The sequence below is a fragment of the Podarcis raffonei genome, chromosome 9 (genome assembly GCF_027172205.1).
Source record: "Podarcis raffonei isolate rPodRaf1 chromosome 9, rPodRaf1.pri, whole genome shotgun sequence".
Classification (NCBI taxonomy): Eukaryota; Metazoa; Chordata; class Lepidosauria; order Squamata; family Lacertidae; genus Podarcis; species Podarcis raffonei.
The window spans coordinates 42,099,335-42,116,608 of NC_070610.1; the positions used below are offsets into that span (position 1 = coordinate 42,099,335).

The 17,274-nt window shown below is 40.2% G+C and overlaps 1 protein-coding gene across 6 annotated transcripts in view; it reads left to right on the top strand.

Moving 5' to 3' along the window:
• LRBA (LPS responsive beige-like anchor protein) overlaps nt 1-17,274 on the top strand; it is a 361,620-nt gene that overhangs the window by 76,435 nt on the left and 267,911 nt on the right. For all 6 annotated transcript variants that reach the window (XM_053403139.1, XM_053403142.1, XM_053403140.1 and 3 more), the window contains 4 exons: nt 494-601; nt 2,564-2,711; nt 4,079-4,526; nt 11,265-11,395. In XM_053403139.1, the coding sequence (XP_053259114.1) occupies nt 494-601; nt 2,564-2,711; nt 4,079-4,526; nt 11,265-11,395 (835 nt within the window). The remainder of the gene's footprint in view (nt 1-493; nt 602-2,563; nt 2,712-4,078; nt 4,527-11,264; nt 11,396-17,274) is intronic.

Here is a 17,274-nt window from a genome sequence, read left to right on the forward strand (position 1 = left end):
GTGGGCGTTTCTGCAACATGTCATTGATGCCGTAATGGTGCATTAGTGGTGGATTTATACTGGAACATCCACACATCATTCCACTTTATTAGGTGTCCTGCAATTCTTTCCCAGTGTTATTGCATTATTGCCATCTGGAGAAGACAGTCTTGCTCTATAGTACAAAACAACCCCCCCCCCCAAAAATATATATTTGTGGTATAAAAAGTTACAGGATAACAGAAGGAAGTTGTGAGACATAAACAAATTAGAAACAAAGCAACATGTCCACCTTGAAACATTTGCAATCACAAACTATTGAAATCATGATTGTATGTGACCAGCCCAAGTACTGTCCTCGTTAGCACAAATAATCATGATTGCACAACTAAAAAGGAAGTCTGGAGGGACCCTCGGTAATGGTGGTTTTGTAATGTTGTGGAAATGGTAGCTTTGGGCCATCCTTTGTGCTTATCAAAACAAAATAATATACAAACTCTTTTATTCTAAACAGAGCCCAGTTGATATTGTGACTGGAGGGATTTCTCCAATAAGGGATATTGACAGACTCCTACAGGATATGGATATTAACCGACTGCGAGCAGTGGTATTCAGAGATATAGTGAGTTAGCAATTTTCTCCTACTTACTGTGTTCTTTTTTACAGCCTGATTTTCTGAGCCAATGTCCTTATGCAGTTTCCTGTGGTGTTAAAATCTAATGGAGTGTCTAAGAGAATCATAAAACTCTGTGGGAATAGCAGACCAAGAATTTGGGGTCAGGATGAAAGGCTTAAGTTTTCCATAAACTGCTGTCCCTGCAGGTGGTTTCAACTTCATATATACTGTGTCCTTTCCCTAGTTCATGGAATGTGAATTTTCCAGTGTATTGTTCTTATTCTTGAGGATAGCATGTGTAATCTGTCCATACTCCATTCCCAATTCTAGATTGTTAAATTACTTGACTCAAAATTTGCTTCCAGGGTAAATGCTGGTTCTTGCTTGTAGTGCTACACCATTTTATATCGTTGGAGCATTTGGAAAAACGGGAGTGTGGATCAGCCTTCTGGTCAGATCCCAAAAATATGACCTGGAAAAAAGGGTGGAACAGTCTTGCTGAGGGAGGATGAACCTGTTTAACAGTCTCCCAGGTGGAAGACTGAACACCCTGGGGATATGATGGGCACTTAGTTATAGGAATAAATTATCATGAATTTAATTTTTTAAGGGATTTCATGAAGGGCTGAGTTAGACTTGAATATCATAATAAAAGGCTCAGATGATGAGGTTTCATGGGTCATCCTGGATCATCAGTTAAGGGTTAAAACAATGTCACAAGGTTGTCTCTGTCAATCAAATCTTATTTTTAATAAGATGATCATAGCAAAGAAAAAAAGATTACTTGGTTTGATCACAACAGGATATGTTGTTGGGTGGAATCCATTCATTCCTGAGGACTGATTGATAGCTGCATCATATGTTGTCTATGTTAGATACTGCATTGAGTTCTGGGATTTGATTTTAAATATAACCAATTCCTGCATAACTGGCATGAACTGGGATCAGTTCTGGCTTCACCATAAGGTGAATGACACTTATTCCTCAGAGGAAAGCCAAATCACACATATTGTTCTGAGACATGTGCAGAGTTCTAGTTAAATAGAGTTTCTCAGTAACTGCACTAACAATATTTTAAACATCTAGTTTGCTTTTTTCTATCTTTATTTCTTACAATATTTTAGACCAGGGTTCCTCAACTTGATGACCTCTAGAACTTGCTGGACTACAGCATCCAGCCAGCAGGGCCAATGATCAGGGATGATAGGCATTGTAGTCTAACAACATTTGAAGGTACCATGTTGGGTAAACTCAGTGAGATAAGAATGTGAGGGCGATCTGGCTGTGACATCTGTCACCCCATTGATCGCCAGGGTTGATTCGGCTGAACTGGCTGGCTGGGTGGGTGTCCCCCTCCTCCCTCACCGCTCCATGTGCGTCCCTCCCGAAGCTGCGTGCTCGGTGGAAGAGGACGACCATCCCAGATAGAAGGAGTGTACCGTTCTTCGGTCAAGGGTATACGACAGCTGCATTCCCCTGCTAGAACCTCCAAACAGTGAGATAATCTCCTTTATGAAGTAGGGTCTGGATTTATTGCAGAATGTGGCAGAAGAACTTCAGCACTCAACAGATGATCACAGTTTTGGTTGGTCCATTGAGTTGTTTTTAAAACTCAGTGCAAGCAGAAAGCTAGCACAATTTGGGGAAGACTGGGGTAGAATTTTTCTCTTTTGTGTACTTGTTTCTTAATGCGAGAAATTCCATGTATGCAAAAGGGAGAGCTGAAGTAAACAGTCTATGCTACTAGCTCAGAATCCTTCTTCCTGAATACGCCTATGTTGATCAAGCTTTGACTGCTAGTAATTAAGAGGTTTTACTGCTGTCAAATGATGATTATTTATACATAACCTACAATGACATTGTAACTGCTTCTAGTGCTTCACTTAAAGAAATAAGTTTGTAGCAGGTGATAGCATAATATTTGGAATAGAATGGAATTTGATAGGCTGTATTCATTTATTTTTACAGGAGGATAGCAAACAGGCACAATTCTTGGCTTTGGCAGTAGTATATTTTATCTCCGTCCTCATGGTATCAAAATATAGAGACATATTGGAACCTCAGGATGAACGTAGGCGGCCTCAGTCTGTTCAGTCACTCAAGCCTGCAACAACAGGTTAGTGACAATTCAGGCTTTTAAGACTACTGTAGATTCTATTCAAACTATATGTATATGTAAATATTCTGAAATGTGTACTTGTTCATGTGCTCTGTGAAAGTGGTTCTGATGAGAACATAAAGATCTAACAGATGTACACCTCGTGGAATGTGTGCATGTGTGTGTATTTGTTTTTTAAAAGTACAGAATCAAAACACTTACTAGATTTAATATATTGTTTTTGAAAATTGATGTAAGAAGTCTCCTCTAATTACTACTTTTAAATACAGAATTTGTTCCCAAGTATCCCTCAGGGCTAGTTAACTATTAGGCAGAATTTATTTTTCATAGATGCTTTTGTTAGCTGCCCAGAACATTAATTTTTAATATTTTTGTTGGCGTTCCTTGTGATGATAATACTGTGTTAGTGGTAAACTTCCAATAGGATTCTTCATCTTTAAAAATTCCTTTTATACATGACTTGGTTTAGCACATTTCCATTTTTGATGGGGAAAGTATGGCAGAATATTAACAAAATGCTTCCTTCCCCCAGTCATTTCAGTCATAATGGATCAGTGATGGAATGATAACAATATATTGACTGCTGAATTGATAAAAATACTTATATTCACATTTTGGTGCTTTGGGCCAAAATGGAGGACAGTTTGGTGTGGAGGTGCTTCCAAATGCAAATGGCTAAAAGGCCATATCAGCATACTTAAATATTTTACTGAATTATGTTTTCTGCTGTTTTATTCTGTTATTTTGGCATGTCTGCCCACCTATACCCTTCCATCCCTGCGTGTGCCCAAGTGAGTGTGTGAATGCTCCTCTTAAGGGCTCCGACACACAACACATGCTGATACCTCCTGCTTCATTGGTGTGACTAGCACAACAGGCGTCCCCTTGATTTTGAGTAAATGTGGTTGGAATGAAAATGTAAACCAGGGTCAGCAAACTTTTTCAGCAGGGGGCCGGTCCACCGTCCCTCAGACCTTGTGGGGGGCTGGACTATATTTTTTTTTGGGGGGGAATGAACGAATTCCTATGCCCCACAAATAACCCAGAGATGCATTTGAAATAAAAGCACACATTCTACTCATGTAAAAACATGCTGATTCCTGGTCCGTCCGTGGGCCGGATTGAGAAGGCGATTGGGCCGCATACGGCCCCTGGGCCTTAGGTTGCCTAACCCTGGTGTAAACTACTGTTTCTCTCTGTGGTATCTCCTTTTTTGAAACCTCTTTTCATTATAAACTGACGTTTGTTGAGAAACGTATTGCTGGAATTTTATATTTATTAATACTGTACTTTTAAATAATAAAAGTTTCCGGGCTCCTTAAGGTAAACTTCTGATGACAATTTCCTTCTGCGTATCTTTCAAGATGCAGAAAACCCACCTGCAGCTACTACCGCCGTGGCTCCTCTACCTGCCGAGGAGTTGGAAAGTGTTGCGTCTGTGCAAAGAAGAGATTCAGGTATTGAGGAGGAAGCACATTCCGGATTAGACCACAGTTCTGAAGCTGCTACAGAAGCAGAAACACAAAGCGTCATTGCAGGCCCAGATGCAATCAGTGAAGTACTGTGTACGCTTTCTTCAGAAGTCAATAAATCTCAAGAAGGCAGAAGTGAAGTGCAGACTGAAATGGACACTAAAACTGCATCCTCTGTGCAAACGGCAAAAAATGTCAATGTGAAAGATATCCTAAGAAGTTTGGTCAGTGCTCCTGCAGATGGGGCCACAGTTGACCCGGCAGTTCTTCCACCAGCTTTTCTTGGAATCCTTGGGGATAGTGCTGCCGAACAGCCTGTACAGTTTCGATCCTTTGACAGGTAAGAAACATTGCATTTTAAATCTATTTTACTTAAAACTGTGAATGATGTAAGGTGTTTTTTTTAAAAAAATAATCTGGTGTTGTGATAGCAGCATAAACATTGTTTGGGACTGTTTGCTTCAGAGTCTCTGCAAATAATTTTACACAATTCTGTAGAAAAAAATTATTTGGCGTAACAATGCAGATAATTCTAAACTAAAACAATATGTCAGACATTTTCAGGGGATTGATTTCATTCTAGCATCCAATTTTACTTAACATTACACTTAAGTTAAAGGGACCCCTGACCATTAGGTCCAGTCGTGACCGACTCTATGGCCCCCATCCTCCATTTAGTTCAAGATTGCATCATGGTATAGCCATCCCATACAGCGTAATCAGTTTTGTACCACATGCCTTATCCTGCAGCTGTCTGTGTCTCCCTTACATAATGTCCGGTCCTCAGTATCAATGATACTCACTTCTTTATATTCATAGACCTTTGCCAAATCATCTCTTGATCTAGCTGTGCCAGGAAGTGCTCAGTTTAATGTAGCAAAGTCCAAATGAAGTCAATGACTGTAGACTCAAAAATACATTTATGAATGATGTCTTGCTCTTATTTTTTCCATTCTATGGTCACAAGTTACAACCTTTTACTCTTAAGATTTATTTTAATACACTATGCACTTGTTAAGTGTAACATGGATCTTCTTAAGATCCTGAATCCAAAACATTTTATAGATTAGAGAAGGTAATCAAGACATTTGTGGGTACAGAATACGTATTTAAAAATGTGAACAGCTAAAAAAACCTGCACTATCAGTTTTAAAGTCATCCAGTCTTGATGCTGTAAATTTGGTGGGAAAACATGTTTTCTTTCAGATGACATCTAAGGGTCTGTTGCAGTTCTGGGGTGAGGGTGGATAGAATAGGTTATGACCTTGTATTCAGGAAACTGGAGCTACATTCAAAAAGAGGTTTTCATCTCCAGGGACACACCAATATACTAACATTACAGTGGGAAACTTTGGACAAGCAGACTTCAGGATGCTATGTATAACTTAGTGTGTCTGGTTTATATTTAATGTATTGTCTGGTGCAGAACACAAAGCCCAGTGAGTTCATGTTTTTCATTTTTTTCTGTGGGGGGTGGAGAGGTGGGTGAGTTGGAAAAGACACCTTGTTAAAAGTTTTTTCCCCCCATGTAGCAGTTTTACGGCAAAGCATCTCTGGGACTTTCAAAGCATCTCTCTGATCCTGCATTTATCTCAGGAATGTTGTGTCAGAAATCAAAACTCTCCTCATATCTTAAGGATTATCAACTTTCCAGGCATAGCTGGAGAGTATACAGTAACAGCTATGTGAGTGAAACCTTGCTGAAAGAGTGCCAGGTTGTGGGTTTTTGCAAACAACAAGGTGTGTGCGCTCATTCCCATGCCAAAAATTACTCTTTTATCTCATGTGAAGATCCAGTCTGGTGATTAGTGGGTGACAGGGATTTATCTTGATAAAAGTTCAAGGCCTGGTCTGACTCTTTCATTAAGCCAGTAGAGACACTGAATTAGTAGTCTATTTGCAGTGTTTTGTCCTCTGTAACCTTTCAGGAACAAAAATACTTTTTTGTGGTTGTTGTTGTTACTGTAAAGACATTGGTAGTTAGTTTAATAGTCCTGATGAATAATATGATTCTGTTTAATTGTGACTAAATCCCACATTTTATAAGGTCAGTCCTGTTTATGGTTTTTGTTTTGTTTTTAGGAAGTAAAGATGAGAGAAAGCTGCAACATTGACTGCTCTGTGCAGTGAAAACTAGTTTGAAAAGCACACATGCTCTCCAGTTTTATAGGTTTCATTTTTTAACTTAATAAATAAATATATATGATGAAGGCTTATAGGCTCCTCCCTCAAAGGCATGAGACCATTAGTCTCTGTCAAATGCTAGAAACTAACTGAACTATGACATTGTTCTTTTATTCCTTTGTCATGTCAGATTAGGAGTGGCGAATTGACAAAATGCACAAGGGTGACTTTAACCACCATCCTTCACCCTTTACATGTTGCATGTGGCTTATTAACAATTTTAACAAGTTTCAAATGTGTGCTGCCTTGTTTCTTCATTAAGCTTACTCCTACAGAGGTGCAATCAAAGATTGGGCTGTTCTTGAACTAGTAGAGTAAAACCAGCCCCTATTACCTCTCCACACCTATTCCCCCCCAAACTCTAAAGAGCCGCACTAATTTTCAGTGCTCTGTGACTGACCTTTCACTTCATACAGGCCAGCCTCCTTCCAACCAGTACAGTCCAGGAAGACTCCCAAGTGTATGTGGCTGGTTTTTCTGCAGAGGGCTTTGTATTTTCTGAGTGTTGTGGCGGGTTTTGTGGACAAGGGACAGGTGCAGAAAGTTGTAACATCTGCAAGCGCTGTTCAGAGGGAATGAAAAGGTCAAAGTCAGGGGCCCTTTAAATGTTACCCCATGCTGATCCAGTTCCTGACCATACAGATATCCTCCTGCCACTGTACAGTTTAGTCTCTAGGTTTCACTTTGCACCCTCAGGGCTGCTTCAGATTTCCTGCATGTGGTTCACGAGATTGCATCCGACCTTTGGGATACTGGATGCTCGCACTAAAGTTTTCTCTCTTTTTATAATTCATTGGTTGGATGAAGTGATATTCAAAGGAGTACCCTTAAAGCTCCTACTCTGTACCACCAACAGTTTTTTCAAGCCTGTCCTTTAAATAAAACAGCAGCACTCATTGCCTTACCGTGGGGATTTAATATATTTAATAATACATGTAATAAATGAACTAATTCAGTGATTCTCAGCTAGCTAATTATTGAGGACTCCTTATTTTTCAAAAGCCAAGCCACGGAACCCCTACTTTTGAAAATTTTGTTAATTCTATGGTAGCTACCTCTGCAAAACAATATTTTTGAACAAAATGTGAGGTAGCCCCCTAATAATCAAAGGATTTTAGGTATACAGTGGACTCTCCGGATATGAACTTAATTCGTTCTGGGGTCCGTATGTACCCTGAAAAGTCTTCAAGTTGAGGCACCGTGGCGCACGTGTGGCAAAACCCGGAAGTATACACTTCCGGGTTTGCCGTGTTCGCAACCCAAAAGTTACGTTACCCGACGGTAACGTAACCCAAGGTACCACTGAAAAACAGACTAAGGCTGAGCAATAACTGGTTTTCAACATGTTGATATATCAGCAGCTAAACATCACAATATTCTGATATATCACTATGTCTGAAACTGGAGATCAAGCATGCAGATGAGGGAAGGAGCAGTCACAGAGACTGGGCGCGTGGGTGTGTGTGTGTGTGTGTGTGTGTGCCGATCAGGCGTGAGGATGAGGGAAGGAGCAGCTGCGCTGCATGTTTTGAGGGGGCAGGGATAGGGCAGTCAGCAAGGATACACATTCACTGTGACTGCTGCTGCTTTCCTGCTGACTAAGAAAAGTGCTCTGCCTCAGTGCTAGGGGAAGGCAGTGCCACAGTGCCTTGAAGTGGGGGCGAGCAGTGTTATCAGCTGAGATCATCATGTGATATCGGTATGGTGCTTCAAATCGGTTGCCCTGTTCTCCCTCAGACAAGGAGCACTATATTGCTGCGTATTGCTGGGTCAAAATCGTTATCATGGTGTGATTTCAAAACCAGTTTTGCCACTATATTGAAAAATAGCATAGTGCTAAAACAGACCACAAAATTTGTGATATTACCATGCAAAAATGTCAAAAATTTAGTTGGGGGAATGCAAGGGATGGGAATGGAGACCCCCTGGGTGTTTTCTGCAGACCCTCAGGGACCCCCAGATCCCTAATTGGGAACCATTGAACTAGTTTATTATAGAGTAAAGGGACCCCTGACCGTTAGGTCCAGTTGCAGACGACTCTGGGGTTGTGGTGCTCATCTCGCTTTACTGGCCGAGGGAGCCGGCATACAGCTTCCAGGTCATGTGGCCAGCATGACTAAGCCGCTTCTGGCGAACCGGAGCAGCGCACGGAAACGCCGTTTACCTTCCCACTGGAGCGGTATCTATTTATCTACTTGCACTTTGACGTGCTTTCGAAACTGCTAGGTTGGCAGGAGCAGGGACCGAGCAATGGGAGCTCACCCCGTCACGGGGATTCGAACCGCCGACCTTCTGACCGGCAAGTCCTAGGCTCTGTGGTTTAACCCACAGTGCCATTCTCCTAAATATCTAGATGCAGATTATTCACAAATGTCACCATCACTGTCTCTGTACTGTATCCTACTCTAAAACCAAACTGAAATGGATAGAGAAAATAAATGTATATACTGTACCTAGAAATAGGTTCAGTTCAGTTCATAAGTTTATTGATCTAGCCAAAGGCCATGACAAACTTGTATTAAGCAATACTATTCATAAAATAGCACAAAAATACATCCATAATAGAAAAAGCTGCAAAGAGTTTGCCAAGTTCCTGAGTATTAAAACAGTTTCCCTCCAACATCTCTTATAGCTCCAATTCTAATGAATTTCCCCCCTTTTAAAATCCAAGTTGCTAACATCCATGATGTAAAAGAGAGAAGTTGCCAGAGACATGAACAAACTCAGATCCAGCTTGATTTCAACAATTTATAGTGATTTTATCTAACTCATTTTTCCTGATTTATTTTTTTTTGCAGCCAGTGCATAGAGAGCCACTTGGTGTGCTACAAAGCTTTTATTGTCATTCACCATATGAATGACAATGAAATGGCAAAACCATTTCTGCCAGGGTGTGCTTGCTTGCTTGTATGAACAAAGGTTTTAGAAAGTGATCTCTTGGGTCTCTATATAAGGGGCAGAGTAACAGATAATGAGTGATGTCTTCCACCTGAGGTTGACGACAAATACAAAGTCTTGTCTGCATATGGGACCTTGTTGTTGCAGCCGTCCAAGACTGCAGTGGGCATCACTTGGAAACGCATCTCAGTAAAGGCATTTCTTAAGGAAACTGGTGAGAGTTTAGTCAAACAACTAGCTCCAAAATGCTCTGTTCTCAAGAGTGGATACCAAGGGGAAAATTTGGTGTTTCTAACCAAATTAGTTGCAGGTCCCTTCTGGATTCTACCCAGAAGAGCCAATCCCTTAGTTGACACTTATGTGGAAATATATATTAAATCCCCCACCAGTGTTCTTAAAAGGTTCTAATTTTTGGTGCATATTTGATCATCCTTATTGTAATCACCTCATTTTTGTTTTTAATTTGGACATAAATTCCGAGTATCAGGATACTGAATTTGGCTAGCTATGACCCTAGTCTTTATGTACACATTTAATTTAATTCAGTGCTACTCATTTGTGAATTTAGGATCAGGTCCAGAGTTCACATACACATTCACATTGGTATTAGTTTCCTTATGCAGTGCAGTTGTTCAGTGCAACTCTACGTATATGTGAGAAGAATTCATGTTTTAAACACGTTCTCTTGGCTTGGGGCTCAGGTGGCTGTTGCCTCCATCTTTTAGAGTATAGTTAACATTAGCAGTCACCCTTATAATGATATGGCACACACTGCCATGTCTATAGTGAATAGTGTTCAGAACAGTTAGTTAATCAAGGATATGGTTTAGTGTTATTATAATAATAACTGGGACTTAAAATGAGAACAATGAAAAATTGTCTTTTTAAAATTACATTTATAAAGTGTTGAAAAGTTTTTTATATACCGTATGTGAACTTGGAGCTAGTTTTAACACACTTTATTTAGAAACTGAATATATTTTAATGCTATTAAGGGAATACATTCAACCTGTACTTACAGTACTGTCAACAGAAGATGTGATTAAATAAATTGAATGTTGAAGACTTTTGGCTTATAGTTAACACCAGGTAATTAAAAGGAAGCACTGCTCTGGGAGTGCACAATATATCAGCTGTAGTCTTTAGCTCATTAGCTGAGGTTTTGCATGTTTATGGAGCTAACTTGCAATTAAAAGTGTCTTTAGCGTATGTTTAACTGGGCCTTTTAGGTGTTTGGAATAAAGCATTACTGTTTAATTGAAATTGGTTTGTCATAATTATGTCTTAGTAATGCAAAAGATATTCTTTTCCCTGATGCCTGAAACAGGAGTTGTATTCAGTTTTGAGTAATCACGTGAGACATATTAATACAAACAGGCCATTGATTTCTTAGGGCATTTCTGCAATGAGTTACCAAGGAACTGAAGATTCTAAGGAAGAGATTTAGTCTTCTTATGTGTATTCTCCTATTGTACTTCTCTTAATATACTTTAAGCAGAAGTGTTTAAATTTTTGAAGTAGCACTGCCTCCAGTGGTGACTGCTATGCTCTAACAAACAGTATTTTTTGTTTACTATTCTTTTGGAGCAGTTAATATAAAAATGTGGGATGCTATCATACTTTCTATAACAATAGCCTTGCAAAAAGTAAAACTGGTAATGTCGTAGTTGGTCTCTAAGGTACTACTGGTCAGTTTTTTAATTTTTATTTATTTATTTGGTAATATATGAACCTTCAAACCTGGCTGAAAGCTTTTTGTTTGTAGAAATCGGAATTTGTTATCTGAATATCATAACACTTCCTGTTCAGGGAAGTTTTTAATGTGTGATTTTAGTGTATTTTTGGTTTCTGTGGAAGCCGCCCAGAGTGGCTGGGGAAACCCCAGCCAGATGGGCGGGGTACAAATAATAAATTATTATATTATTATTACACTATACTCAGATATCCTTAAACATTTAAGAGTTCTTGGATTGTATGTTTTTTTCTCCCCTCATAGGAGTGTTGTCGTGGCACCAAAGAAGTCCGTGGCTGCCTCTACATCCACTATAAATTTGCCCACAAATGCTGTCAGTGTGGTTTCTTCTTTGGATTCTGCCCAAGCTCCAGATGCAATGGGAGGTTCTCCTGGTAAGTAAGGAGAAATGGAGATGAATTGTGGAAAACGAAATTGCAAATAAATGTGCTGTAGTTCATATTTACGGTTCATTTGCTAAGTCCCTCATTCACCACCCCAGAAACCATGACACTCAGATGCTTTAGATGAGGAACACCAAGCAGGTGGGTTACATAAGCCACTTTGGATGGCCACTTGGTCCATCTACCTGGAATTGTCTATTTGCAACACTTTTCCAGGGTCTCAGGTAAGGAACTCGGCATTGCTGCCTGGCAACGCTAGGGACTGAGCTAGAACAGTCTTCATGCAAAGCAGGTGCTTTACCACACATTGCTCACTTACGCAGCCACATTCTGAATGGCAGCGAAAATGCCACCTAGGGGGAACAGTTGCAGTTTCTCCAGTAACAAGTAGGTAAGGAAGGTATGGTGTCCCCAGAACATAAATGCCAGCTCACGAGGTGATGCCTGGGCTTCATGCAATGAATGTGTAAAACTGAACATTCCAAACTGATAGTTTGGGACTTCCGGAGGCGGCGCAAAACCGTGATGGCGGACCTCTTCGAGCTCTGAAGAGGGGCACCGCAGAAAAGGGTTGCTCGCGACGGCGCAGCGGCAACCCATCAAGATAAACCACGGGCAGAGTGAGTCCGTGGCCGTGGGACCCGGCGGGCACCTGGAGCGACCCCGAAATCACGAAAGGAACCCCGTAAGGGGCTCCGGAGTGAAGGAGGGGGAGCGGTGCTGTGGGTTCATCGCTCTTTCTGCGGAGGCGAAGCCGCGCGGCTGTCACGGATGAGCGCTGACCTTTCTTCCAAGAAACATCGGGCTGAAACATCAAACCCGTGAGTAAGGACTTAAGATTTTACAAATTAAATCGGAAAATTTGGCTAAAAACGGGAGACGAGAAAGAGGAAGTCCGTCTTCCGACACTGCTTTCAAGATCAAAGCAGACGGTTTAAAGAGCGGAAAGCGCTGTGAACAGGGAAGCTTTGAAGCTTTAAATCGGGACTTTCGTGCACATTTGAATTTCACTTTTAAAGAATAAATACAGCATAAAATTGACCTGGAGCGGACACCCCAAGGGCAAGGGAAGACTCTAACCCCAAATTCCCGGGTGGCCGGGTAAAGTTGTTTAAACTGCGGAACTGTTGCAAGCTTCCAGATACTTTTGTAACTTTTGAGCTCATCTAGCTGAAGTGGATACAATTGCAGGCACCTTCCTGGAACTTTGTTATATGTTGAAAAGGGCTCTGCAGGACTTTTTTTTTTTTAGCGTGCTGGAACTAATATGCTTTTAAAATTGTTTTTAAAGTTGGAACAAAGAGATTTTAATTGTGGAAAGTTACCTTCTTCTTACTAAAACTTTGGTGGCACTCCCCCTAGAGGACATTGGGAATACAGAGGCCTGGGAAAGTTTTTTTTTGTTTACCTTCTCTCAATAGACTGTTTTTAATTCTGGACTTGCCTTTCCCATGGGATTACAACACTTGACCTTGAACGTTGACTGATGAGTGGCACAGGAAAGACAAGAGCAGCCAAAGCTAAGGAAGCTAAGGAGAAAGAGAAAGTAAAAAAGCAAGCACAGCTTTTGCAAACAACTTTAACTCAGGGACGTAGATTATCAGTTCCAGCTGTGCTTGCGACACAAAAAGTAGAAACCGAAAAGCCTGAAAAATCTGAAGAGGAAGATATGGCAGCAGGAGGAGCGGAGGCAGTACTGAAACAAGTTTTGGAACAACTGTCAGTAATAAATCAAAAAATTGATAATCAATCAACAAAAATTGACCAAGCAACATCCTCGATTCAGAAATTGACAGATCAGGTTTCCCAACATACTCAAGCAATTGAAAAATTGCAAGGAGCAACAGAAGAGAATCGTAAACTGGCAGGGGAAGCCGTTCAAATTGCAACATCAGCTAAAAAAGAAGTCGAGGAAGTTAAAGCGGAAGTCAAGCCTCTTCATAAACAGATAGGGGACCAACAAACCTATCTCTCGTTGGTGGAATTGAAAAATCGCGAGACCAACCTTAGACTAAGGGCAGTCCCAGAAATTGAACAAGAAGATTTGAAAGGACTTTTGACAATAGAGTTTACAAAGTTCTGGGACTTAAAAGAAGAAATTGATTTTAAAATTGTATCGGCTTTTCGGTTGGGAAGATTAGTAAGAAAAGATAGATCCAGAGATTGCTTAATAGCTTTGAGATCAAGGGAGGAGAGAGACAAAATACTAGGCCTACACTTCAAAAACTCAATTGTGATACAAGAGAAAAGGGTGGAAATTTATCGAGATATTCCTAAACAGTTATTGGACTTGAGAGCCACCTACTCAGATTTGGCTAAGTTACTGAGACTCAACACAATTCCTTATAGGTGGGAGTTCCCACAAGGGTTATCATTCACTTACAAACAGAAGAAGGTTAAAATAAGATCATCAGAGGACTTACAAAAGTTCCAGCACGACCACGGAGAAGACCTCCAAAAAGAAGCAGCAGCTAATTGGCCTATACCCAACCCAGGTGGAGCAATACCTGCACCTTCGGAACCAGAAGAGAAAGAAGATACACCGCTCTAGGTGTAGCAGAATAGTTCAGGATGTCTCTGCGGCTATTCAGTTGGAATATAAATGGCGGAAATTCCCCGGAGAAAAGAAGGAAGTTATTTTACATATTGAAGAAAGAACAATTGGACATTATTTGCCTACAAGAAACCCATGTGACCAGGCTCCACAGGAAGGTTTTGGTAAATAAAAGATTAGGCCAAGAATTTATTTCGTCTGACAAAGTAAAGAAAAGAGGAGTGGTGATCTATGCTAAGGAGAGCCTGATACCTAAATTTCTATTTAAGGATGAACAAGGAAGAATTTTGGCAATTGAAATTCAAACCCAAGGAGAAAAAATATTGATATTAGGAATTTATGCCCCAAATGACGGGAAATCAGAATTTTTCAAGAAGCTGCATGAGACGTTGCTGGACTATCTGGACTATGCTAACATCATAATGATGGGAGATATGAATGGAGTGGTGTCTACACATATGGATAAGTCTTACAACCAAAACTTAACATCTGATGGCAGACTGCCCAAAACTTTTTTCGAACTGACTGACAATCTGGATTTGATCGACATATGGAGGACAAAGAACCCCCTAGGTAAAGAAGGAACTTTTTTCTCTGAGGCCCACCTGTCTTGGTCAAGGATCGACCAAATCTGGACCTCCAGGGGGCTGGCACCCAAGACTAAAAAGGTGGAAATCTGCCCAAAAACATGCTCCGACCACAACGCCTTGAAAATAGAACTTAGATTAACTCAACCCGGTTCCTTCAGATGGAGAATGAATGACACACTACTAAGAGATCAAGAGATTGTGAAAAAGGCCCAAAAAACATTAAAGGACTATTTTGAGATAAATCTGAATACTACAGTTGAAAAAAGAACGATCTGGGACGCAAGTAAAGCTGTTATGAGAGGGTTTCTGATACAACAGAATTCAATTAAGAAAAAACTCTGGAACGGAAAGAAGGACAAAATATTGGAGAAAATACACCAAGGAGAAAAAAAACTGAGAACCAAACCAAAGTCCAAGGAGGTGCTGAGAGAAATTAAATTCCACCAAGCAGAATACTCAAAATTGATCAATCAGGAGATTGAATGGAAAATAAAACAGATGAAGCAAAGATCTTTTGAATCAGCAAATAAATGTGGAAAGCTGCTAGCTTGGCAGCTGAAAAAAAGACAAAAGCTAAACACGATAACAAATCTAGAGATTGATGGAAGGACCGTACAGAAACCAGAAGAAATTAGGAGGTGCTTCCACAGATACTTCAAAGAACTGTATGCACAGGGGCCCCAGAAAGAATCAGAGATAGATCAATTTTTAAAGATAAATGGACTATCAAAAATAACTCAAGATAAAAGATCAATCTTGAACTCTATAATAACCACACAGGAAATTGAAGGTGCCATTCAGAATATGCAACTAGGCAAATCTCCAGGCCCGGATGGACTTACCTCCAAATATTACAAGGTTCTGAAGGACTATTTGATACAACCTTTGTTGGAGGTATGTAACCAGATTATGGATGGGAAGAGGGCACCAGAAACGTGGAAAGAAGCCTTCATCACATTGATACCTAAGTCAGAATCTGAAAAGACTCAGCTTAAAAACTACCGTCCCATCTCACTCCTAAATGTGGATTACAAAATATTTGCAGACATTTTGGCAAATAGACTTAAAAAAGTCTTAAATGAAGTAATTCATAAAGACCAAGCTGGCTTTCTCCCTGGTAGACATTTATATGAGAACACTAGAAACATCATTGACATTTTAGAACTTTTGCAGACTAACAGGAACACAAGGGCGGTGTTAATCTTTATTGATGCGGAGAAAGCATTTGACAATATATCTTGGATGTTTATGAAGAAGAACTTGGAGGGGATGGGAGTGGGACGGGGGTTTGAGAATGGATTATATGCAATCTATTCAGAACAAAAAGCTAAATTAATAGTGAACAATGTGGTGACGGAGGAATTTAAAATTGAAAAAGGGACACGACAAGGGTGCCCTCTATCCCCTCTGTTATTTATTTCAGTCCTGGAGGTGCTATTGAATATGATCAGAGAGGACCGGTTGGTACAAGGGATAGAGGTCGGAGTGAAACAATATAAACTGAAAGCTTTTGCAGATGACCTAGTTTTGACACTGCAGGAGCCAGAATCCAGTACAAAAAGAGTTCTCGAACTTATATCTGAATTTGGTCGGGTGGCGGGATTTAGGTTGAATAAACAAAAAACTAAGGTTCTGACCAAAAATTTAACAATTACAGAAACAGAGGGGTTTCAGAGAGAAACAGAACTGAATGTGGTTAAAAAAGTGAAATACCTTGGGATCTATTTGTCCTCCAAGAATTTGAATTTATTTAAGGATAATTATGAGAAATGTTGGTTGGAAGTTAAAAAGGATTTAGAAATTTGGTCAAGATTGAAACTTTCCTTGTTGGGAAGAATTGCAGCTATAAAAATGAATGTGTTGCCGAAAATGTTATTTTTGTTTCAAACCTTACAGATCGTGGACAGAGTGGATTGCTTTGGAAAATGGCAGAAGGATATATCTAGATTTATCTGGCAGGGCAAAAAGCCCCGAATAAAGTTTAAAATATTAACAGATACGAAAGAAAGAGGGGGGTTTGCCCTGCCGGACTTGAGGTTGTATTATGAAGCTGCAGCCTTCTGCTGGCTGAAAGATTGGTTTTTGTTGGAAAACACCGATGTCCTAGATCTGGAAGGTTTTAATAATGCTTTTGGATGGCACGCATACCTATGGTACGACAAGGTTAAAGCACATAAATTGTTTAAAAGCCACATTGTCAGAAAAGCAATTTTTGCAGTCTGGATGAAATATAAAGACTTACTAGAGAGTAAAACTCCGAGGTGGCTATCACCAGTGGAGGCCAAGGCCCGAAAAAGACCCAATATGGAGGCCTATTGGCCGAAATATTGGGAATTGACTGAAAAAACTGGAGACAATTGGAAGTTGCAGAGCCAGGACAAACTAAAAAATAAGGTGCGAGATTGGCTACATTATGCTCAAATTCAAGAGGTTTTTAAAATGGACAAAAAAGTTGGTTTCCAGGTGGAAAAGTCGAAACTAGAGACAGAATTGTTAGAACCAAAGACAAAGCTGTTATCTAGAATGTATAACTTGCTGCTTATGTGGAATTTACAGGATGAGACAGTTAAATCTGCTATGATTAAATGGGCACAGGATGTTGGACACAACATTATGTTTGAAGACTGGGAAAGGTTATGGAACACCGGAATGAAATTCACGGCCAGTACGGCCTTGAAGGAAAACATTATGAAAATGATATACCGGTGGTACATGACCCCAGTCAA